This window comes from Myiozetetes cayanensis, unplaced genomic scaffold (assembly GCF_022539395.1).
Source record: "Myiozetetes cayanensis isolate MyiCay16 unplaced genomic scaffold, myiCay2020 scf4, whole genome shotgun sequence".
NCBI lineage: Eukaryota > Metazoa > Chordata > Aves > Passeriformes > Tyrannidae > Myiozetetes > Myiozetetes cayanensis.
In genome coordinates, this window is record NW_026087631.1 from 58,958,713 (window position 1) to 58,983,623 (window position 24,911).

General features: G+C 39.7%; 2 protein-coding genes across 11 annotated transcripts in view; both read right to left on the bottom strand.

The window, feature by feature from the left end:
• Positions 1-256: 256 nt before the first annotated feature.
• Positions 257-1,975, bottom strand: CER1 (cerberus 1, DAN family BMP antagonist). The gene is made up of 2 exons (XM_050328733.1): positions 1,451-1,975; positions 257-550 (listed from the first exon to the last, which is right to left on the bottom strand). Exons 1-2 carry the CDS (start codon positions 1,973-1,975, stop codon positions 257-259), a joined length of 819 nt encoding a protein of 272 aa, XP_050184690.1.
• Positions 1,976-8,982: 7,007 nt separating this feature from the next.
• The window catches only part of FREM1 (FRAS1 related extracellular matrix 1), a 91,445-nt gene continuing 75,516 nt past the window's right edge, over positions 8,983-24,911 (bottom strand). For 4 of the 10 annotated variants that reach the window (XM_050328623.1, XM_050328622.1, XM_050328630.1 and 1 more), the window contains 7 exons: positions 24,084-24,322; positions 23,336-23,383; positions 22,899-23,057; positions 22,505-22,630; positions 21,686-21,801; positions 13,651-13,736; positions 8,983-12,350 (listed from right to left, as the gene is read on the bottom strand). In XM_050328623.1, the coding sequence (XP_050184580.1) occupies positions 12,151-12,350; positions 13,651-13,736; positions 21,686-21,801; positions 22,505-22,630; positions 22,899-23,057; positions 23,336-23,383; positions 24,084-24,322 (974 nt within the window). In that variant the 3' untranslated portion in view covers positions 8,983-12,150. Of the gene's footprint in view, positions 12,351-13,650; positions 13,742-18,954; positions 19,145-21,685; positions 21,802-21,822; positions 22,417-22,504; positions 22,631-22,898; positions 23,058-23,335; positions 23,384-24,083; positions 24,323-24,911 lie in introns of those variants that run through there. The other 6 variants (XM_050328624.1, XR_007630461.1, XR_007630462.1 and 3 more) reach the window with 6 other exon arrangements.

A 24,911-nucleotide genomic window follows, 5' to 3' on the forward strand; every position in this document is an offset into this window, starting at 1 on the left:
AAAAATATTTAAGGTTTTTCCTTGTTAAAAGTAAGATCTTTACACATAAGCCTAGTAATCTCATCTCCATTTCTTTAACAGCTCCAAGGAAACACCTGTTACATTTTGGTAAAGTTATTCTTGGAAAAGAGAAAAAGTTCATGTAGAAAATCTGTATTTTTAATATTTTTATGTACTAGAGTGATGACAGCTTTACTTGTTTGTGTTTTTTCATTGGCAAATTCTTATGATTGAGTTAAGAGGTACTTTACACTGGTTAATTGTGCTCATGTACATTTGCATGTAAGTTTGACAGTGGAGATCCAATCGCAGCATCTTTAATCTTCCGAGTCTCACATTTACACTCTTCTACAATCATGATTTCTTTGACCACTGGGACAGAACCAGTGCAGTTGAGATGCAGGCGCTTCATGGAAAACTTGCTGGGCAAGCAGTGAGAACAAAGGGTATAAAGGTGATCTTCTGGACCAGGAACATGAAAGGAACTACATTTTCCAAAGCACAAATTATTCTGTACTGTCACCTTCTCACAGCTGTTATGAGTAACACCCTGAAACAGAAAACAGTTTAAGGTTTCTGGTACAGAAATGGCCCACAGACTTTGATAGAAGATATGAACAAAAAACCCACGAAAAACAACAACAAAAAAACCCACAAACAAACAAACAAAACCCAAAAAAACCCTCAAGAAAACCGCACTGCATTTTTTACTTTTCAGAACAAATGGTACAGGTTTCTAGACCATGTCTATATTTAAATATATCTGTGTGAAATAAATTTAGTTCTCAATATGAAAAGACATAATTCTTGACAGACTGTGGTTACAGAAATACTGAGAATAAATGTTGACTTAAAAGGAATGCAGCACTTCTATCTATCCTATTTACTTGTCTTGATGTTACTGTACGACAGAAGATCTCCATCCGTGCATGGGACAATTTACCAGTTCTCTAGAATTCTTAGCACAGAATCATTTAAACATCAGTCTTCTAATTAATACAGAAGAAAAGAATCCTTGCTTAGCTTTAGGAAAACAACCAGTTTTTTCTGTTAACACTTGTCCTGGGAGTCTGTAAATATGTACGTGTGACTGTGTGTATATAAACATGCATACATATAAATATATATAGATATATATGTACCATAATTCAAATATACAAACTGTGGAGATGTATATTAATTGAATGGATAATTACTCCCAGCTTCCCTACTTGTTTAGGCTATGTCATAACATCTTTGCATAAAAAGAATAAATAGCTCTCTGGACATTAAGTGTGCAGCTTTCCATTGCTGGAATTTAGCACTTTGCCTAATCAGACTAAAGCTTTTTCTTCAGTGTTTTTCAGCTGCTCATCATGAAGCCCTGTGACTTAGCCACTGAAATAACTTGTGTATCTTTAGTTGCTGATTACAAAAGGCATGTTTGTTGATCTCAGACACCTGATCTTACCTGGGCAAAAGGCAGGGTTCTGCAGTTTTCTTGATGCATTTCATTGGTCTTGATTGGCAGGACAACCTCTTCGGATGCTGAATTTTTCTTTAACATGAAGTGGTCCCAAAATTTCTTGGCATCTTTTCTGTAGGGAGACTCAGACTCCCTCTTGCTGGAATAATGGGTTGGAGAGAAGCTTTCCACGGGAGAGATCTCTCTGGGTGCTGCCCAGGTTCTCAGGCCTTGGTCAGCATAAAGTTCTGCATTGGGAAGGATAAATCTTGACATTTTTTTTTCCTCTTTCTTCTCACTTTCAGATGCTGTCTGTGGAATTGCTACAAAAAAGCTTGGTTCTCCCAGCTTTTCCTCAATACCTACTGGGTTCTCACCTGCCAGCTCACGAAAATTCTGACTTTTAAGATTTTTGTCCAGATACAAAAAGTACTGAAATGGCTTTCTGCTTTTCCTTTGCCATGAATTTTCCTGTGGCTCTGTGGATCCAAGACATGAGAGCACTAACAGCTGAAGGAGAAGCACTGACATGATCCTGGAAAGTGCAACTCTGTTGACCTGCTACTATTGCAGTGAATGTAGTGTGCTAGCTTTATACAAGAGCCTGGTGTCAGCTTATGGCTGCTGTCTGTCTGCAGAGGAGGGGAGGGCTCAGGGGAGACCCTGGTGTGGCTAATTGCATTCATTTACTGTAGATTACAATTATGATAGGGGAGTTTGTGCTAATGAAACTCTGCTCTCAATCTGGATTATGTGTATTAGAAGTTCCTATCTAAAATCTAGTAACCCAGGATGTTGTGGGGGACAGAAGGAATCAACAGGAGGAAATGTTTGGATAAGCTGTCTAGTTTAGGCCTAGGAATTAAGGAAACATTTGAGGTTGTGTATTAGAATGTTCAATGTGGTCTTCATTGTTTATTTTGCCTTTCATTCCATAAAGCCAGAGACTGTCAAAATAGGGAGTGTTATTTCATTACGGCAGGAACAAGCGATTAAATTTGCTAAAACAAGAAGCTGGATCTGGAGACATCAAATCAGACCAAATTTTCAAAAATAAGTCTGACTTTGGTCTTTCAGGTTTGGGATATGACCACTGTCAACTGACCAACTTATGCTCAGATACTCAGAAGAATCTGGCAGGGAGCACTAGCCCTTTCTTCACCTTCCTCACAGCAGGTTTGTAGCTGCTGGAATGCAGACATGTCACCAGCACAAAGTAAAAGATCTCAGGGTGAAGAAACTCTGCTTCCTAGATTCTCAAAGATTAACTGACAGTGCCACATCCTGTACGTGCACCAAAGCTGCTACAGGCATCCTATGAAGGTGGTAAACAAAATGAGCATTTAAACAAAACATATTGAAACAGACATATTTTGTGATTCTAGCCATCAATGTCTCAATAGAAATACCTAAAGACTACTAGACCTTAAAATAGAGGCATCTTTTGCAAAATTACCATGCTATGCAACATGCAAAAAACCCATAAAAATCTGCTAGAACATCATATAGAGAAAAGTTTTGAGAGAAGGAAAACTTATTTTCAGTAAATATTGCAAATACTGATCCTAATATAAAAATACTAAAAGGAATTCTCCATCAAATAATTTGTCATTTACGTACTCTAATCTCTACACGCTCTTGTTTCTACCAACTCTAGCAATAGACTCTTTTAGTTTGTATTATTCTTGAATATGTAGGTGGTGTGTACTAGGTGTATGAAGTTATTTGACTTTAATTTTCAGGGAATTAGTTTATTGCCTGATAATTGAAGTAAAGTGATTGCCTACTAACATCCTTGTGAGGCACTGACTTAAAACTTTGGTACAGAGTTAGTGGAGGTCTAGAGCTTTTCCATACTGCAAAATTCACTTGAGTTAAAATTTGTTCTCATCTTGTGATCCATCCTGAGAGACAAGTGCACGTAGCTTCAACAAGAATGGGTTTCACAGTGCTAGAATGTATTTGTGCCTTCACCTCAGTGGGATGATTTCATTAAGGGAAGTTCAGCCATCATGCACAAGCCTTATTGCTCTATACTTTCTGCCAAAAGCAATTTAATACTGCCACTGGTTTGGTGCCTTCCTTAAGTCTCAAGTTTGCCCTGGGAGGGCAGATTCTCCCACAGTTATCAAGAGTGAAATAATAGAAACTACTGGCATCTGCCATAAGATCAGCTGTGAGGTGTGCACACAAGAAGTCTTTGCATCATATTTACACAAGCATGTGCAGCATTAGGGTGGAGCAATGAGTCAAGAGGATTAATTAGATGGTAGATAAGTAAGTAGAATTGTCACATTATATGTGTATTGGCCAACAATTTGAACTGAAGTAGTTGGCTCTTGTAGTTAAAATACCTTTTATCTGATGCATGTTGGTAACAGTCATTCAATATTATTCAGAAAAGACAGGAACATTAAATTTTGAGTTTTCCTTCTTTTTTCCTCTTTATTTTAGTTTCTGAAGAGGCACAAGACTGGGGTGATACTCAGACCCATGTATTGTGTTGTGTTATATTGACACAGAGGATCTAAGACATTTCCAGTACCTTTCAAAATGAGGCAACATATACATTTGAAGCAACGTATATATTTGCAAAATGTCTAAGGATGTCTCTGTCAATGTAGATAAAAATTAAGTAAATGGTAGTACTGGAATAATTATGCTGCCCAGACTATGTAAACTAAACTGGACTAGGTTATTGACACAGTGCAAATGATAAGAAGGAATATATAAAAATCTTAGTATTGATATATATGTATAAATGTTGATGTTATATTTGCAGTACAATCCGTTTCCAGTATGTACTGTTCTGTCCTGTAACATATAGCAAGAAGAAAGGCCTGGCTTTGAGGGCTTCAGATGTAAAGGCACAAAATATTTATATTATTTACCATGTACAGAATTGTAGGGAAGAAGACTAAAGCAAATCAGTGTCAGCAAGTCACTTCACAAGCTACTCTGCAACCCAAAGACTGATAAAAGAGCCCTCTTCACTTCTAGGTCAAGCCGGTTCTAGTTCATGGGTTTTCTTGGATGGTTTTACCTAAGATCTGCTGAGAGCCAAAAGCAGCATGCCAGCTCTGGTTCTGCCAGGCAAGTCTACCACTATTCCTTCATGCCTACAATAGTATGCTATGGCTGCTTTCCAGGAGACAAAGATGGTAAGAAATGGGACCTGGCACATCTGGGCACACTTTGTTCTATATTTAAATACTGCCTAAATATGTTTTCGAGTCAGCTGCCTGTGTTATCGTGCACAGGTAGTAGATCTTTCCTTAGCTTCTTATCTCTGGCAGGAACCTGCCTGCATTACAGGAAAGCATCCCAGCTCAGACAGTGAGCTCAGAGAGTCATTCTGAAATTAAAAATAGTAAGCATTTGCAAGTCTCTTTGTGGTGACATCAACTGCATAGACCAATAATTGACTACAGAGGTTGGACTGGGCACATAATCATTATGTTCCAAATACAGCTTATCTCAGATTTCTACAAAAAACAATGCCATCTCTTTTCTAAAAACTTGTTTTCCTGCCTAATTACCCTTTCATGTAAGCATAGCATATGTTTTCACTGTATTTTGGTTGGTAAATCTTGTGGCTAAATGCAGCAGTGTTTTTCAAGCAGGCTTTGATTTGCCTTCATAGTAGCAATTTATGCAGGACACTGTTTTCACTAGAAATAGTCACTGTGAATGTTTGCCTATCCTTTTAAAACTGTCAGGTCTATAGATGACAAGTGCTATGCAAATACAAAGTGGTATTATTCGTTTGCTTCAGAGCCGGAGTTTATTCAGTCATTATGGACATAAACTGAGTAATTAGCTATGCTGCCAGTTGATGCCTAAAAATAATTCTTGTGTAGTGCTTGAATTACTTGCCTTCTGTGGAGCTTAATAGTCTCATCAAACCATGGTTGATGATTAAATCCTTAAAATGGATTTTATAGATTACAGTCCAATTCAATATCTTATTATTTTACAAAACACATCCTATGTAGACAAACTTGTATCCAGATATATCTTTTACAGATTCCATAGGAAGACCTCAGATCTAAAGAATTTGCACTATGTAGTTTATTCTCTAATTATTGTATTTGTCAAAGAAGGCCATCTGTGGTCTTTGTTTTACAGAGTTTCAGGGAAACAGATCACATACAGGCCTCGTGGGAGATTTGTAATTATGAAACTGAAAGGCTTTTTACAAGGTACAAAATGAAAGAACAGACAATAGATCTGTTTAGTTTTGTACCTTTAACCTTAGATACTCTGCATCATGAATTCCCCCTTTGCTACTCTATTTCAAGTCATCTGTTGCACTTCTTTCTTCACTCATTTAAATCCTTCTGTTCACATTTCTCAGTTCTTTTCGGTGTGCTGTGGCAACAGAACTGAGAACAGCATTGTCTCATACTGCAGGCAAAATGCAGGTGCTCACACTTGAAAATGTTTATTCATGTCTTGAGTAGGGCTAGGATGAGTGTCCTTTCATATCTCTTGGCCCATGCTCTTGTGTCTGTAGGTACACACAGATGATGCAATGGAAGGTTCTCTCTCTATTGTAATTGTCAGACTGATAAGTTTGAACAGGTGTCTACCTTCTGAAGCGTCTCCTGAATGGTGCTGGCACATATACTGCCCAACTGAGAGTGTATCCAATTTCAGAATCATAGAATCATTAAGTCATAGAATCGACCAGGTTGGAGGGGACATCTGAGATCATCAAGTCCAACCCTTGATCCAAGACCACCATGGTTACTAGATCATGGCACTCAGTGACACATCCAGTGTCTTCTTAAACTACTCCAGGGACAGAGAATCCGCAACCTCCCTAGGCAGCCCATTCCAATGCCTGATTACTCTCCCTGTAAAGAAATTCTTCCTAATATCCAACCTAAACCTCCCCTGGCAGAGCTTAAGACCATGCTCTCTTATCCTACTGCTGGTTGTCTGGGAGAAGAGACCGACCCCCACCTGGCTACAACCTCTTTTCAAGGAGTTCTAGAGGGTCATGAGGTCTCCCCTGAGCCTCCTCTTCTCCAGACTAAACAACCCCAGCTCCCTCAGGCTCTCCTCACAGGACTTGTGCTCAAGTCCCTTCACCAGCCTGGTTGCTCTTCTCTGGATCTGCTCCAGCACCTCAATATCCTTCCTGAACTGAGGGGCCCAGAACTGGACACAGCACTCCAGGTGTGGCCTCGCCAGTGCTGAGTACAGGGCAAGAATCACTTCCCTGCTCCTGCTGCCACACTGTTCCTGATGCAGACCAGGATGCCATTGGCCTTCTTGGCCACCTGGGCACACTGCTGGCTCATGTTCAGCTTCTTGTCAATCCAAACTCCCAGCTCCCTTTCCACCTGGTTGCTCTCCATCCAGCCTGTAGCGCTGCAGGGGGTTGTTGTGGCCAAAGTGCAGGACCCGGCACCTGGCCTTGTTGAACCTTATCCCACTGGAATCAGCTCAACTCTCCAGCCTGTCCAGGTCCCTCTGCAGACAGTCCTGCCTTCCAGCTCATAGACACTCCCTCCCATCTTGGTGTTGTCTGCAAATTTGCTAATGGTGGACTCAATCCCCTCATCGAAATCAATAAAGATGTTAAACAGGACTGGGCCCAGCACTGATCCCTGGGGGACACCGCTGGTGACCGGCTGCCAGCTGGATGGAGCTCCGTTCACCAGCACTCTCTGGGCCCGGCCCTCCAGCCAGTTCTTAACCCAGCACAGAGTGCCCCTGTCCAAACCGTGGCCTGCAGCTTTTCCAGGAGTATATTATGGGAGATGGTGTCAAAGGCTTTGCTGAAGTCCAGACAGACACATCCACAGCCTTCCCCTCATCCACCAGGTGAGTCACCTGATCATAAAAGGAGATCAGGTTGGTCAGACAAGACCTGCCCTTCCTAAGCCTGTGCTGGCTGGGTCTGGTCCCTTGTCCGTGCTGTAGGTGCTGTGTGATTGCACTCAGGATGATCTGCTCCATAACCTTGGCAGGCACTGAGGTCAGGTTGACAGGCCTGGAGTTTCCTGGGTCCTCCTTGCAGCACTTTTTGTGGATGAGTGTTACATTGGACAACTTCCAGTCGTCTGGGACCTCCCCAGAGAGCCAGGACTGTTGGTAAATGATGGAGAGCGCCTTGGTGAGCTCTTCTGCCAGCTCCCTCATCATCCTGGGATGGATCCCATCTGGTCCCATGGACTTGTGAGGATACAGGTGGCTCAGCAGGTCACTCACTGTTTCCTCCTGGATTACAGGGGGCCTATTCGGCTTCCTGTCTCTGTCTACCAGCTCTGGAGGCCAGTTCTCCTGAAGACAACTTGTCTTACTGTTGAAAACTGAGGCAAAGAAGGTGTTAAGTACCTCAGCTTTTTCCTCATCTTTGGTGACTATGTTCCCCCACATGTCCAATAAAGAATGGAGGTTTTCCTTGCCCCTCCTTTTGCTATTGATGTATTTGTGGAAGCACTTCTTGTTATCCCTAACAAAAGGGGCTAGATTGAGATAAAATTGTGCCTTTGTCTCTCTAATTTTCTTTCTACATGATCTAACTATATTCCTAAATTCTTCATGAGCTATTGAGAACCAGCCTGAGGAGCTCTGTTGGGTATGCGCTTCACTGCTTCAGGTTGCTAAGCTGTGGGACAGGGGAGAAAGAATCTGGGCGAAGACACATGTTTTTAGATTGTTGTCAACAATTGGAGAGAGAGACATGATTCATTGACGAGTTTGACAACAGCAACAAAATGTTTGTGACATTATCCAAGGAAGAAGATGCAGATAAGATTTCTTTAATTAAAGTAAGAAATATATTTATACATAATTGAAAATGTCATCTGTATGAATAAAATTATATTCTTTTACTCACTGTGCTCATATCTAACACTTTAGATACCAGATTCCCATTCACAGAATCATTAGGGTTAGAAGACACCTCTGGAGATCACCCAGTTGCCAATGCAGGGTCACCTAGAGCAGGTTACACAGGAACATGTCCAGGTGGATTTTGAATACTCCAGAGAGGAAAACCATGACCTCCCTGAGCAGCTTGTTCCAGTGTCCTGCCACCTTCCAAGTAAAGAAATTCTTCCTCACATTGAGGTGGAGCTTTTAGTTTATGGCCACTGCTTCTTTTCTGGTTTCTAGGCACCATTGAAAAGAGTCTGGCACCATCATCTTGAAGCCTGGCTTTCAGATATTTGTGTGTATTGATGAGATCCCCTCTAAGTCTTCTCTTCTCTAGAATAAACAGGCCCAGCTCCCTCAGTTTCTCCTCATAAGAGAAGTTAACTCATGATACAACTGTGATTATAATATTAATTCAAGAATAGGCCCAAGCAGAAGAAACAGAATTCAGGAGCTGCATAAAGTAAAGAGCAGGTATATTCTACTTCACTCTAAGGGCATTTCTACTATGCTAAACACTATAGCTTTATCACTAGAGAAGAAGCTTTTGTGAGATGATGAAATGATGAAGTACATATTCACCAAAGTATATTTTGGTTTTTTATTAGCATACATAACAGAGTTAAACATAATAATATATATAGCATTCTGAATACAAGAATTACAGTAGCACCATTCTTGTAATGTAAATAATGTAGAATCACAGTATTCACTGAATCTTATGCATAATTCTCTCAAAGTTGTTTTTATAATTTGAGTGAATAAAGACTTGAAAACATTCAGTAAGTTTCCATGTGTAGAAAAAAAGATCTGGAAAACTTTTCTGATATTTTTCAGACTAAAACCTTGATACTGTGAAGTTAATAACAACACAAATATCTGAGAATATTTTGGTTTGGAAGAAGTGCTCCTGTAACCAGTTGCCTATTCAATTTTTCATAGCCACTGTCTTTGAGTCAACTACTTTTCCCCCAAATTTATTTGAAATTGGTTGACATATTTAAAAGATATTTGACAGGGAGTGAAGGTGGTTAAAAGTGACAAGCACACAAAGAACTCACATTGCCCACCCCTCAATAGAAATCTAGGCCAACTACTTGGTTCTTTTCACTGAGCTGTTGCATCTTGGTTTATTGCTCTTAAAAGGTATATGGATAGTTCTGGTGAAATAAATCCTTTGTTTATACAGAAAGTGTGGCATCCATAGGTGAACACCAGAATTTACATGCTCCTTATTCTTACTTTCAGCCTTTTGAAATTCCTCTGCTGATGCTGATCCTCTAAATACTGATTTTTACCTGAGTTTACTCAGTCTAATTCAAAGTATTGAAGACTGGAAAAATCCCCAAAGCTCCTCAGGATTTTAGGCCATCCTTTACTAAAACTTCTTAGATGCAATATTTTCCTATGTTAACAGGAAAAAAAATATTTATTTTTGCTTTCCCTGACTGGAGTATGCTGTATTCATTGAACTCCAGTATTCTAATAATAAAAATACAAGTTGTAAAAATCTCTGAAAAAATACTTCTTTTTTAAGGATAGAAAAATTAAAATTTATTCATAAACATTTGGAACAATTGATTATGTTGAAAAACAATACAGCAGCCTTTCAGAGCAGAAATAAACTTGCACTGCAATATAAGAATTTTCATTTCATTCTTGTATTGTACTAGGTATAATTAGAACAGTAGCAAATACAGTTTGCACACCTAACATTCTATTGTATAGTGAAGTCTTCATATTCTGCAATCATTTTAAGGCAGTTCAAATGAAATACAGAAAAGGGAAAGTTTTCCCTCTTCTCACAAAGACAAACCTGAGGTCACTGTTGTCTCAGATGACATGAGTCATTTATTAGTTACTGATCAAGTAACAAGCACCTTTTTCAAATTCCCTCTCCAGTGATATAATTTATTAAATAATTCAGAGAGGTATTTGAATAATCTCAATAGGCTTTATCAGGATAGCACCAATAAACTTTACAGCTTTTATTAAAAGAGAGTCCTAAAGAACTAAAAGCTTATGCTTATGTCTCTCTTAGTCAATTTTCCCTGGAATTCCATAACACACCACTGAGAGATCTCAAGAGTGCTTTTTTAGATGCTAATTTTTTCTGTAATGAAAACAATCAGAAATAAAATCAGGTCTAGATGGGTACTCAGGAGTACCTGGTTTGGAGACAATTAGCCTATCTGTTGATTTAGAAAACTCCTTAAACAAAAGAGTTAGTGTTTAGCAAAAGTGTCTAGAAGCTTGTCATAAATAATACAAAAAAAAGGTTCTTTCCTATAAACAAAGACTGTCCAGCTACTCACATGCATATTGATTTAATTTGTCACAGGTGAGGAGGGAGGATGAGTAACCAATGCACACCAGAGGCAAGGAGGAGGGATATATACCCTCTGAGACAATGTCCCTCAGCCCAGAGAGAAGAGGTGATTCTGCTGCATCTGTCCCTTGCAGGACTGAGAAATTGTTCTGAGAAACCTCAGAAGGAGGTTTTGCACTTTTGGTGCAAAATTGATCCAGAGGCTGGATGAATTAGAGGATCGAGGGGAGGATCAACTGGTGGCAGCTGGCAGACAGATGGGGGGAATGAGAGTTCATAGGTACAGAGCAAATTTACCCCACTCAGTACCAGACCAACTGTTACCCTGTGGGCGAAGGGAGGGTTTGATAGGAACTTTAATTTTATATTTTTTGGGAAAGTTATGCCTGGTTTCTTTTTCTTTTTTTTTAATGTTAAGGCTGGCAGTTAGAAAGTCCTAAAGCAAGCTTTTGACAGGCCAAATATAAATTTATTATAATGTTACAAAATGGTTATACTGCAACTGCATATATCTAAAATAATAAATTATGGCCAGCTGTTTTTTCCTATTTACTGCTGATTTTTAAGTCTTTCTCAGAAATAAATCTGGATTTTTAAATATTATTTTAAAAACCTCAAATCCCTAATAAGGACTTAGATTAATACTTTTCAAAAGCCATAGCTGCTTTAGTACAAAATATGTCTCATGATTACATTGGTTTATACACACATATAAATCCTATTGATGTTCATGTATCACTGAATATCCCAAGATAATATTCTAGGATTAAGCTTCAATATTTTTTTAATAAATCATGTTTTGATATAACATTAGATGTAGAGATGTACCATTATTTAATTAAACTGAAAATTACACCAGTATCCTTCAATTCAAAAAACAATGAAAAATTTTGGTTAGGAATATGAAACATTATGCAGCTCTATGAACAGATTCATAGGGATCCAAAGCTGGCCTTGGATGGTAGAAAAAAGCCCCCTTTGCTCCTGTTGTACTCTGTCACTAAATCCAGCCATTAGTCCTTTTGTAAGATATTGCACTAGGGCATCAACCAAAGAAGCCTTCCTTACATGATGTTACTCCCCTCGTCACCCAAGAGGACCTGGTTCTAGCCAAAAGTCTGCCCCCATTTCCACCCCCATTCACAACCCCTCCTTTAGAGGAAAGCAAATCAACTGATTTGCTACTTTATTTTTTAAAAAAAGGACTTTCACACAGAAGTGTGATGAAAGCTTTGAGGCACAGCTCTTTGGTGTAAAAATACATACAAGTAAGTGACAGATCAATGTCTTTGGGGAGAATTCAAAACTTAAACCTAGACTTAAACTTTGCAGTGGACCTCTATACCTTGATTAGAGGCCGGTGCATCTGTACCTCTGGCAGCATACAAAATAAACCTCACTGATAATCAGGACAGTTTTCTAACTGCACTCCCATGTCTGCAGATAACATGAATGTCCATACGCTTTCAAAGGCATCCTCCATTCCTTACAACTTTCTTGAACATATATAGCTGTTTGGTTTGACATTCTTGCAATCAGTTGCTTGCCATTTTCCTCGCTTCTGCACAAATACACAATTTCTTCCTCCCACTGGAAAGCGATAGGAGCCTCTTCTCCAGTTTATGTAGGTTACAGGTTCTCCTCCATTCCACTCCCAATGTCCAGGATTGAGTTGGTCATTCAAGCCTGTGTGAAATCAGTAAGACCAAATCAGTGATGTTCATTGTCTCTGGAGTCTGATGCCAAAAGAAGTATGTTGTTCTATATCTTTGTTAAAAAATGCATACAATTTAGTGCTGAGAGAGGAAAAACCATCTGACAGAACACAAATAAAACACAATTTAGTATTTAATTAGGCCACTTCAATTGCAAGTAGTGCCATCTGAATAAGAAAAATATACTTTTTAGTGCCTATCTAAAATGTTTTTCCTCTTTCCATCTATCACAACTCTATGCCCTCATAAGTTTCTCTTCTGATACTTGAGATAGCAAGGAGAATATTATATTCTAGTCTGGACAGCCTCAGATGCCTTCAGATTTCTTCTGCATGTAAAATCCTGCAGATGTTTTTAGACCTTGTTTACACTGTTTAAATTAACAGTTGTAAAATTAGGTTCTGTTAATTAGTACAACATAAAACATATCTTTTCATTTAGCCTCTGAGTTACTAAGAGGGTAATGTGGGTGACATATTTTTAGACAAGCCTTGTCTTCTTAAATGACCAAGATCAGAAAATTGACATAACAGTCTTGTAGTCTTTATTCTTGTCAGCAGAATTTATTTCTCTTGGGTTAACAGAATCATGAGCCCATTAAACATGATCCCAAACTGACTGTACTTTTTAAAGTTAATTTAGTATAGCTAGTAAATTCATCTAAGAAAATTACTGAGCTGACAATTGCAGATCAGAATGGAAAAACAAGAACCAAACTGAGGACAGTATAGCAGAATTCTTCCCATTGCTCGCTAATGTAATGTGCATAATAAGAAATAGCTAAATCTAAAATGCTATGATGAAATGTTCTTTAGCTGATCCTCTAATGAATTCATAAGATTTCTGACACAAGATGGCATCATTAATTTAGCAGGAACATACATAATTGTTTAAAGTTAAAACTAACAAATAAAAAAAAGCTAAATTAAAGATAAATAAAATAACAGTCAAAAGAATGGTGAGATAAGAGTGTAGGAGTTATTTTTATCAGCTTGTGTTAAAATGGGAAAGGTTTCAAGACAAAAACTGTACAGAAATAGGCAACATGGCAAACTCTTCTTTTTGATATAGACTTGTAAAATTAGCCATGTAAATTATGGTTTTGCCTTACGCTTTGCTCTTAAATAATAAAAGCAGCAGAAAGTTGAGTACAGTGCAATGTTTAAAAACTGGGCTGGAACTGCTGTGGCAGTTTCTGCTTTTCAAGGTGCACAGGTGCTTTTCAAGGTGCTTTTCAATGCTCAGAGAGGACAGGCAGTGGATGTACTTGCCTATCCAAAAGGGCATCCTTCTACCGAAGTCCCACAGCCACTGCATATGTTGTTCATTAGCCACACTTGCTAGACTCCCCAAGTATCTAGGCTCAAGGAGAGAGGACAGAGTAATTAGCATTCCACAGAGTGACAGACAGGTCAACTTATCAACAAGGGGCACTGATTCTAGTATAAAGCATATAAATAACTTGTCACAAGAAAAAGACCCCATGACTTACTGGAATGAAAGAATAATTACATGAAGACTAAATCTTAAAATTGTGGATTATTTGGAGAGAAACTAAAGTCCTAATTTCATTTTTCTAACAGAAAAATCAGCTGAGAAACTGAAAGAAATGTGTACAGGAAATATGTGCCTCATATTCACAAACTGCATTTTAAACCATCAGCACAATTACTGATACCATATTTTCCATAAAATAACAAACTTCCTTCACAAAAATTCAAGCCACTGAAAGAGACAGCTTCACCCATTTGGTAGTAGAGCAGACTATATCTTTTTAAGATCAGGTTCTGACAAGACTGAAGCATTGATAACACATTTAAGTGCTGGTGTGCTTCTGAGAAGTAATCTTAGAATGTCCTGAGTTGGAAGGGAACCACAAGGATAGTTGCAGTCCAGTCTTGGCCCTGCACAGGACAGCCCCAAGAATCTCACCATGTGCCTGAGAACATTGTCCAAATACTTCTTGAACTCTGTCAGGCTTGGTACTGTCACCACTTTCATGGGGAACCTGTTCCAGCATCCAACCATCCTCTGTGGGAAAGAACCTTGCCCTAATATCTAACCTAAATCTTCCCTGTCACAGTAGCACATGCACCCTCTAAAATCAACATTCAGGTTGTCACATCATTCCCTGGATTTCCCTCCTCTCCATCTATCCCACCGTCCTTCTTCTTTAGTATTTTTCATGCATATATCCTTTTCAATTTTGCCTTTCAGTTGATGCATTCTGTTTTTCCATTCTTTTGTGAACCTGCACTCAGTAAATGCAGGTATACCACGGGTTTCCCAAGTTGCTCTTCACAAGAAGTTTGATATGTGAAAAGGCTCTGAGATGCAGCACATTCTTCAGAGGGTTGTCTACAATGACTACACATTTAGTTCAGAATGGAGAGCAGCTGTGGTGTGTATAAAGCAGACTATTTCTGAATTAAGTCAATGGATAAGTTCTGCTCTGCATTTATACTTAATGCCAAATACAAAGCAGTATTTGAAAACCCTAGCCACTGAGTGGCCTTGCCACTGACAAGTCTTCCAACCAACACCAAACATTCAAGCACCTGCAGGCTGTTCTTAAGCCACTTAGAGATCAGTCTGAAGTATTAAGACAAATGGCATACTTTAAATTTGTCAGGCACTGTCAGCCATCAGTGGCTCCATTCTCCTACTTATCCATCTTTCTGTTTGCAATGATATCATGTCACCTTTTTATATGCTATGCCTGCTGCTGCCATCCCTCTAATGCTGAGCCTCTGATGCCATCATATCTGTCCAATAGTCTAACTGCCACTCAGTCTAACAGTGATGCCAACTCCTTCTGAACATCCTGGGTGATGCTTGATAGGCACAAAGAAAACAACACTTCTCATCAAAACATGTTTTAAGAGAGAAAAAACCTTTTGTAGAAGCAACCTTTTGAATAAGCAACAGCTTCAGGAGGTTTTGCTAATGTTATTACTTTTGCCAGAAAACAGAGACAGAAGATCACTATTCCTCCAAATGAAGTAAAGACTGTCTTAAGAGCAGAAACAACAACCAGGCCTCAAGAATTACAGGACAGACTTGAGTCCACTATGGAGACCATGAACAGATCTTGGGTTGCAAGCCCACCATCAAACCTTCTGCCCAGTTAGAGACCCATGCCTGGAGCTCCATTCCTATTACTGCCCTCTGCCTCTTCTGAGATACTGATCCCATGGATTCCATATAATGCCACACAAGACAGGGAAGCAGCAAAAATTTACATCAGGAGGAGTTCAGAGTAGTAGTCCACAAATAATCTGCACAGTCCCTACTGCACAAATGGACAATTCCTTAATGTGGGCCCAGAGGGGAATGGTACAAAACAAATTCATTGTAATGCTGATGGAGGATGCTTCTGCTGCAAAGGCCTCCTGCTTTAACCCTGCAAGTCAACCAAAACAGCAGGGGGTGGAGTCGCTCTCTGCTCTACTTTGCATGGTGGATCTGCCAAAACCTGCAGGAGAGCTGGATGTTAGCCCTCACCTGTGGAATCACAGCTGCCCTAGACACTACTGTAGGTCCAGTCAGGGGCCCTCTAACTTCAGGGACTACGAGAAAACAAAGTGTAAAGGATGTCTAAAATGAAGTAAGTTTGCAGATGACACAAAACTGCAAGGAGCTGTTGACTCCCTCGAAGCCAGGGAGGCCCTGCAGAGAAACCTTGACAAATCAGAGGACTGGGTGATCACCAACCATAGGAAGTTCAAAAAGAGGAAATGACCAATTCTGCACCTGGGATGGGGCAACCCTGGATGTTGGTACTGACTGGGGAATGAGATGCTAGAAAGCAGTGCCATGGAAAGAGACCTGGGGATCCTGGTCAAAGGCAAGTTGAATCTGAGTCAGCAGTGCCCTGGCAGCCAGGAGGGCCAACTGTGTTCTGGGGGGCATCAGGCAAAGCATCACCAGCATGTCAAGGGAGGGGATTGTCCCACTCTGCTCTGCATGGCCTCACCTTGAATATCATGTGCAGTTTTGGGCACTGCAATATAAGAAAGATATTAAGTCATTAGAGAGTGTCCAAAGGAGGGCAATAAAAATGGGGAAAGGCCTTGAGGGGAAGCTGTATGAGGAATGACTGAGGTCACTTGGTCTGTTCAGTCCAGAGAAGAGGAGACAGAGGGGAGACCTCAATGCAGTTACAACTTCTTCGTGAGGAGAAGAGGAGGGGCAGGCACTGATGTCTTCTCTGTGGTGACAAGTGACAGAACCCAAGGGAATGGCCTGAAGTTCTGTCAGGGGAGGTTGAGTTTGGGTATTAGGAAAAGGTTCTTCCCCTAGAGGGTCACTGAGCACTGGAACAGGCTCCCCAGGGAAGTGGCCACAGCACCAAGCCTAACAGAGTTCAAGAAGCATTTGGACAACACTGAAGCACATGGTGTGACTCTTGTGCAGGGCTAAGGATTAGATTAGATGATGCTTGTAGGTCCCTTCCAACTAAGCAACTGTGTTGGGTCCCTTCCAGCTGTGATTCTGTGTATACTTTCCTCATGTAGAGGTGTGGCAGGATGGCTCAGAAACATTGCTCGTGTCTTTCCAAATGGGTTAGCAACTGCCTGGTAGAGTTTTAGATTGTGCACCTACTTATTGTACAGGTTCTCAAAACTGCACCCAGTGAACTCTCAGCAGGACTTCAACTGTGTCTCTCATCACAGTGAAATTTTGTGCATGGTGTTTGTGCCTGTATGTCCCAAGGGTGACATGCTTCCACCCTTCCGGGCCCATCTACCAGGCACTGAATCTCCACTGAGCCAGGAACAAACATGTTACGCTGACAACACCTCTTGTTAAGTTTTGTACTCCCATCTTCTTCTGCAGACAAATAGTCCAGAAGAGCAGGCTCAGTTAATTCAGGGTGTCCTCCCAGGCTAACTGCTTCAGTAGGAGGATACCATTCCCCCTCACAGTGACTGTGGCTGCACTGACCAAATCTGGGGTTAAGGAGAGGTTTGGGCAGCAATTTATGTGGTATCACTATTAGCTGAGGACGAACAAAACCAAAACATTTTATCTGGTTTCTGTTTAAGGACACTCAAAACCCAGGAACTAAGTTACTTCAGGTAAGCATACTTACTCCTGTTGTTTCGATTGTCTTAGAAAATGTGGAAACAAAAAGTACCATTCTGTGTCAGGAACTGCTCTATGATTTAAGACATACAGGAGTGGTCTGAGAAATAAGTTTCAGACTTTTACTTCAATCTACATACCAGGGAGAGATTTCAGCACTGTGAAAGGAAAGCACTGCAATAATTATAACGTTATCTAATCTTTTCTCTATAGGAGTGCTTTCTAAATACAGCCTGAGAAACACACATTATTAAAGACACAACAACTGTTCCTAATTTTACACCTAGTTAGGGGATTTATATGTATTGTGGGGAGATGAGATCAGTCCTGAAGGAACATACCACTTCCGATAATATTAATTACTGAACCTCTAGGCAGAGCGTCAGACGCCGGAAATGACAAGATAACATTTATGGAGTTGTGTTAATCTAACACTTCCTAATGTAAATTACTCAAGATAAGGGGTCATGCTTTATTTCTGTGCTGAAAAGTCCATTTGAAATTGTTCTTATGTGCTGTAAAATTTTTGCCATCAAATCAAGAGTATCCTTTATCTTAGAGCAGTTACCCAAATTAAGGAAATATTTTGGATAGCTATTGACCTTGAAGCAGAAATGAAAAACACTTATCACAAAGACTTTACTGATTTTCCATTAAATTATCCAACATGTTTTAAAGAATCTTGCACTATTTTATAAATTTAACCTCAGAAGAAGCACATTTGACTAGGTATGCAGGTCTCCACAGGACAACAGAATATTATGTAGTAAATCCATGTCCTATTCTGATGTTGAAGGGGGTGGGGGGGTGACTGAGAGGCTGTCCTCAACCCAGTCTTTTGTTTGGTCACCTATCCTGATGCCTTGAAATAGGTGTCTAGTGTGTCTTACAAGACCTTGTAGTATTCAGAACATTCAGATGAGAGTGGCAGACATGATGCAGAGCTTGCAGGAGCCCTGCACTTCCAGAGTGGTAGTTGAAGGTCAGACAAGATACAATAGACTCCAGATACCTGAATTCCCATGCTGGAGTCACTCACAACTGTAAGTTAAACCTGTCACTTACAGAACCAGCACAGTTTTAGGAGAGAAGCGCAGCAGGCTCTGTCCTGCACTAGGCAACACTGAGCCATCCTGAAGGATCTAACCTATTATGTTAGATGTGGTTCTGCCTGTGATTTCCAAGGACGAAAGCCATATGAAGCTAATACACTAACACCAAACAAAATAATTGCCCCTGACTTACATAGCTAGCAGTAAAGGACCTGAAATCTGACCATATTTAAGCTCTAATTAAATGTTCAAGAAGATAAAGTATAGTATGACTAACAAAGCAAAAGACAGAACTGTGGGTTCTGTCTATCCAGTGCTGTTCCATCCCCTCAGTGGCAGCAGTGAAACCATCTCACATGTGAGTGAGCCCCGCTGTACTGACCTTTGGGGAGGACATGTTCCTATGGGATAAACAAGAACTGTGACATAAATCACCAAAATTGCTTCTAAATCAGGCTGCTGTGGGATCACTCAGCCGTAATATCCCCCAGATGCTTCTCTTCATGTTGCCAAGAGCCTCTTCATGCATAAAAACAAAGCTAGAGCAACTTGCATCGAGACAAGCATATATGTGTTCTGCTTCTAACCCTGCAGGTTGAAACTGAAGAAAAGGTCGGTATACTACCTGCAACAAATGGATGCAAATGTGTGTCAATAAAAGCCCAAACAGATCTGCATAAGCCCCTGCATATATAGTTATGTCCAGACAACTGCTTCCATAATAGATTGACAGCACTGCTTTCATGGAATACAATCACAGAATGTCAGGTTGGAAGGAACCTCAAGGATCATCTGGTCCAGCCCCTCCGGCAAAAGCATGGTCCAGCCAAGATGGGCCAGCACCCTGTCCAGCTGAACCTTAAAAGTGTCTGATGTTGGGGAATCCACCACTTCCCTGGGGAGACTATTCTAATGGCTGCTCTCATTGTGAAAAAATAATTTCTCTTGTGTCTGATTGGAATCTTGGCAGGAGTAACTTCTTCCCATTGCCGCTTATCTTTTCTACGTGACTCCTTGTAAAAGGGCAGTATCTATCTTCCTTGTAGACTCCCTTTAAATGCTGGAACATGGTGATAAGGGCTCCCCTAAGGCTTCTTTCCTTACATGGCAGGCTTTCCAGTCTTTTGATCATCTTTGTGGCCCTCCTCTGGACCCCCTCCAGCCTGCCCACTTCTTTTTGTGTATTAGCTTGTTGCCCAGTCCATCATCTCAGGATAGCAATGCTTCCTCAAGGAGGCTAGGAGGTTGGTTTCTTGGAGACTGTTGATGAATCAACTGTAACACTGCTTGTGCTTTTTCCCTGTTCTGTGTAATAGAAAAAAATCTAGCAAGACAAATGAACAGAAGTTTAAAATAATGTCATTTTTGTAGAAATAAAAAATTATTCTTTTTCAGTGAAGTTGGCTGATTTACTGAAAGTCCATTCTAATATTTTCATTTAATGTTTCCTTGATCTATTAAAAATTGAGATTGACCTCCATGCTGGTTTTACTTCCTTTTTTGAAATACCAACTATTTAAATGTCAACAGAAATTAAATTAATAACAGAAATAGCACAATCAGTGGTGGTGATGGTGATTGCTGGGAGGAGCTGGGAAAAAGCACAGAACAAAATTTATTAATTTATCTTCTTGTATCATTTTAAGTGTGTTCCTGAGATGGTACTTTTGTAAATGAGTTCCAGTTCGAGGCCAGGAGGACTCCATTTACCAGGATAAAGCTTTCTAAGTCTGTGCTAGTATGACATTAATTGAATCATCACTGCCTGAGGATTCATTTCCTTGTGGACTCAGTGATATGGCTTGACATTTTGTGCAGGTGTTTAACACAGTCATTTACTTACTGTTGCTTACATTTATTTACTCTTCAGTTTAATATCTACATTGCATACTGTAGCCTTCAACAAGAAATTACTACCTACAAAAATATGGATTCCCAGAAGCACACTCTTTTTGGGAAACACCTTCCAATAGAGTGACATATATTACCAAGGGATCAATTGAACGTTGAAGCCTTCAGGAAAAAAAAAATCACTATTTACAGCTCTTTCTTTTTTTTGATAAGTACTATAATAAATGCAGATAACAGAAAAAAATTTCAGGAGCTGAAATTTTAAGTAAACCAAGTAGTAATGTGAAATTTGGGGTGAGCTAACAAGAGCGGGTAATATTTACATTTTAGCAAAAAATATCTTCCATTAGCTGGGAGGTAATCAACACTTTTATTTTGTATGTTACCAAGACAACATAATCTGGCATAACTGAGTGGAATGAATTAAGGATTGTTATGCATGCTTGGCCATGATTCATGTTTCCTGCATGTCCTTCCACTGCTTATGGAATACATTCTGTTTCTTTCATTTCCAAGTCTTCCCTGTTCTAATTTTCCTTTCATGGAGTAATGGAGAGTTCTTTTTAAGCCCTTGCTATTGTTCAGATTGGCCTTTGACCTGATGCTCACAATTCAGTATAGGGTACAGAGAATGCATGATCCTAGGGCAAGCTTCATGTCAACATGGCCAGCATTTCTTCTATGCTGACTTAATGCTCTTAAAACCAAAATCACAAAGCAAATATCCAAAGAGCAAGACTGGCAGGGTTTTGATTTGACTCCTACTTTTGGACAACTACTACTGTTCTTGTTGGTTTTGTTGCTGTTGTGGTTATGCCTTTATTTCTCCTTAAAAAGTCAGAAATGTTCTGTTAAATTGAAAGTTAAAATTTTCAAGAAGTTACAGAATCTACAGAGCTGCATCTTCAGAAGAATAGAGTGAGGCACACAGGAGCTGGCAACCTTTTACTGTTGCTATATCAAGTGAAGGTAGAACCAAGAAGTGGTGGGTCAGAGAGGATGAAAGTCTGAGTCATTGCTGTATTTCCTGTATTTCTCTTCTCCCAGACTAACTCTTCCATTAGGAAACATCCTTACTGCAAATGGACAACTTTGGGAATTTGTGCAGTGAATAAGGTAGCATCACCACCTGAAACTTTATGAGATTAATAATATTTCTGTCCTCCACTGGGTCTGAATCCCAGGAATTGTTCTATTTTTTGGGCAGCAGAACAGCCAAAGTGGGGCATATGTGAATAAATTTGGCCTCAAAAGCAGCACTCAGCTCAGGGCAACAGCAGTGTACAGTGAACACATTTGCATGGTGGTTTCTTACTGTTCTCTGCAAGCCTGAGCAGCAGTGTTCCAGGTGACCTTGTGATTCACTACCAGGACGTAGCAGCTGCCCTCATGGTAACTCCATCCAGAAGGACATTTCTTCATGCTTACCTCCTAAAATAAAAGAAGAAAAGGCAAAACAGACTTATGCTCATAGTGATCTGTGAGCAGATGTCTGTGCACAGATAGTCTGTACACTAATGCACAGAATTAAACTGAGCATGAACTTCAGTGTGTATCAATAAAGCTCCAGCATTGCTTATAAGATTTAAATAAATAAATGCCTGCCAGAGAAGGCTACAATTTAAAATCAGTAGTTTTAATGGTGACAGCAGGTTTCAGTTCAAAAAATCCTCTCAAGAGATTGCATTAGTTTGAACACCATTGGCTGTGTCCTGCAGTCTGCATATGGAATGCAGTGCAACAAAATTCAGCATGACATCTTATGTGATGGAGGGAATGTATGTTTACAGAATACCTAAGTAAGCTAATTTTACTAACTTCCACTCATTTTCTCACAAAGTTCATTCCCAGACTGTCTTATGCCCACATACTCACAAAGCACCAAGGCACCAGTGCTCACATGGTTTGTCCAGGAGCACCTGTGGATGACAGAGAGGAAAGGCAACCCCAGCAGTCAAGTCCTCATCATATTTCTGGGAAACTTTTATTTCTGGTGAAAGCAAACCGTACTCTTGCAACGCTTTTGTTCTCTGTACAAGTAAATAGCTGTTACAAGAAAGTCTTTGTTTGAGAGTGTCACTCATTGCAGGCTCCGTACTCTGTCTTAGATGCATACTCATGGCTACAGTTTTACCTTGCTTTGGGAATTCCAGAATTTCCATGTTATCCCATCACACTGAAATAACTTTTGAGTGCTTTCTTCATAATGCAAGAGACCCTTTAAATCTGGTGTACAGGCCTTTGGAAAAGGGTTAAAGTCCTGGAAAGAGAAAATGTCATAATGACATTTGAAGGAAAATAATTACACAAACCAAAGAAGCAATATGAAATAGATTAATTAGGCCTTATATTAAAATTTTATGCCATGAAAACTCTTCAAGGGCTGAGCTGTGATCTGTGTACAGGTTAAGCTCAGTTTTGGAGTGGGAAGGGTTAGGCTGCAGATCTCGGAGGTGTTAAATCAATTTGGAAAACAGCGTGACTGAAAGCAGATGGTGAAAATGCCTATGAAACAAAATGTTTCATACCTTATGTCTTGAACTTGGTTCAGATGCAAGTTCTGCCTTATCAGCCTGTGGGATTTCTATCTTCCTAGAGGAGATGACATTTACCTGTGGTTTTGCCTTCTTGTTGGTTTTAGCTGATGAGGTGTCATCCTCTATTTTGAGTGATACCATCCCATGATACTTTGTTTTACAGTATCACATATGCAAGAAGAACAAGAGAGGGAAAAGAGAGGATTAATAAATACAAAAATACTTAAATAAACTAACTAAATAATAATAAAAATGAATTACAATACAAACTGTTGTAAATCAAGGGAAAATTATACCAAAGAAAGAGAAAGATACATAGGAAAATAACATACTGGTCATAGCAAATTATTAAGAGTGATAAAGCCTGGCAAGAACAGAATCAGAAAGAAATCATAGAAATGGCTGACCAATACTCATAATGCTCTTACTTTGAAAACCACATCTGTTCCATTTCTAAATACAGATGAAGGACGAACCTGAAAAAAGCAGAACAGCAGAATGAGATGGGCATATTCATGCATTATAGGAACAAATAGACTTTATGCAAAATTTACTACAAGACTAGGTTATAAATCATGAAGAGCATGCCTTGGTTTTAGTTCTTTCTCTTGCAGAATGGAAACGGATAACCTCTGAAAACAGCCATTAAAATGCACAAATTACAAGTGTCTTTACAAACAGATTCTACTATTAACTTTTAAGGTTACAGTAGCAGAAAGTTATTAAACCACCTAGATAAACCAATATAACTTAAGCAGGAAAATCAGTGGGCAAGATTTAAATAACTTTCCTGTTTAAGCTAATAGTATTTTCAGCTTTAGAGCTTCAGTACCTGATGCATAGGCCCTATACATTTGCCTGGCTGCACTGACTTCTTTCTTCTAACTGCCCCATAATTTATACAAAATGAGAAGCTTCATAATTACTGAAGTTGTTTGATGGCTGATTCCTGCCCCAAATCATGTTTTTCTTCCTCTCTTGCATACATGGATTTTTGGTAGTTTTTTTTTTTCTTTGCAGTATTTTTAAATAGCTCAGACTCAGAGCAAACTCTGGTAGTTTATAGTTATTGTAGGATCAGGTAGGATCACTACAAAAATATGACAGTTTATTGAAGATATCACATCACAATAAATTCATAAATCGGTCAATCACTGAACTCCAGAAATGTCTTACTATTCGGCCATTTCCAGTCACTCTCAGCCTGGTCCTTGACAGATTTGCCAAGCTGTGCTCCAGCCGCGAGTCCCCTCCATGCTCTCTCATCCCTTTGGAAGGAGGCAGTGGGATCCCTTCCAGGGAAAAATTGCCAGGCCTGGAAGGTGATGAGGAGCCTTTGGAAACTGGAAACAGTGTTCCTCTCCCCCAGAAGCCATGCTTGCTTTGGCTAGAAGAATGGGAATAGCTGCACTGACCTGAAAGCATAAAAATGGCAGATGGTCAGTTCTAACTGCATGAGCAGATAACTGGTCATGTTGATATGGGCACACAAACAGCTTGTCATTAAAAGTTGGATGATTCTTTCACTTGAAGTAGTTGATTTTCTGTTTGTTTAGTCATCCTCATTTCTAGCATTAGCGATGACTATGACTGCCCTGCTACCTATATAAGTGTGTTTTCACATGTGATGCATCTGTCTACCCACAGGTCAGAATTTCAACCAAGCAAACCTGTTTTCCTGCATATACTGGGTTTGCAGTGCTGTTTTTTCGGTAACGGAGAGACAGGTATCAATAACTACCATCGGTGATACCTCCATCATGCCCAGGCAATTTTCTCCTTGGAAATACAGGACACTATTGTTTCCACAAATTTAGTATGTCGATTTACATTATGATTTACATTATGAATGTTAAGGAGAAAAAAAATCTGAAATTTTGAAAGGATTTTGTACAACATGAAGCCTAATTCATTGCAAGATAGGTATTTTAAATATTTTTTTCACTAAACACCAAAAGAAAAAGCAGTCTTCAGCTTTCAGAGGAGTCAGATGCTTTGCTAGTT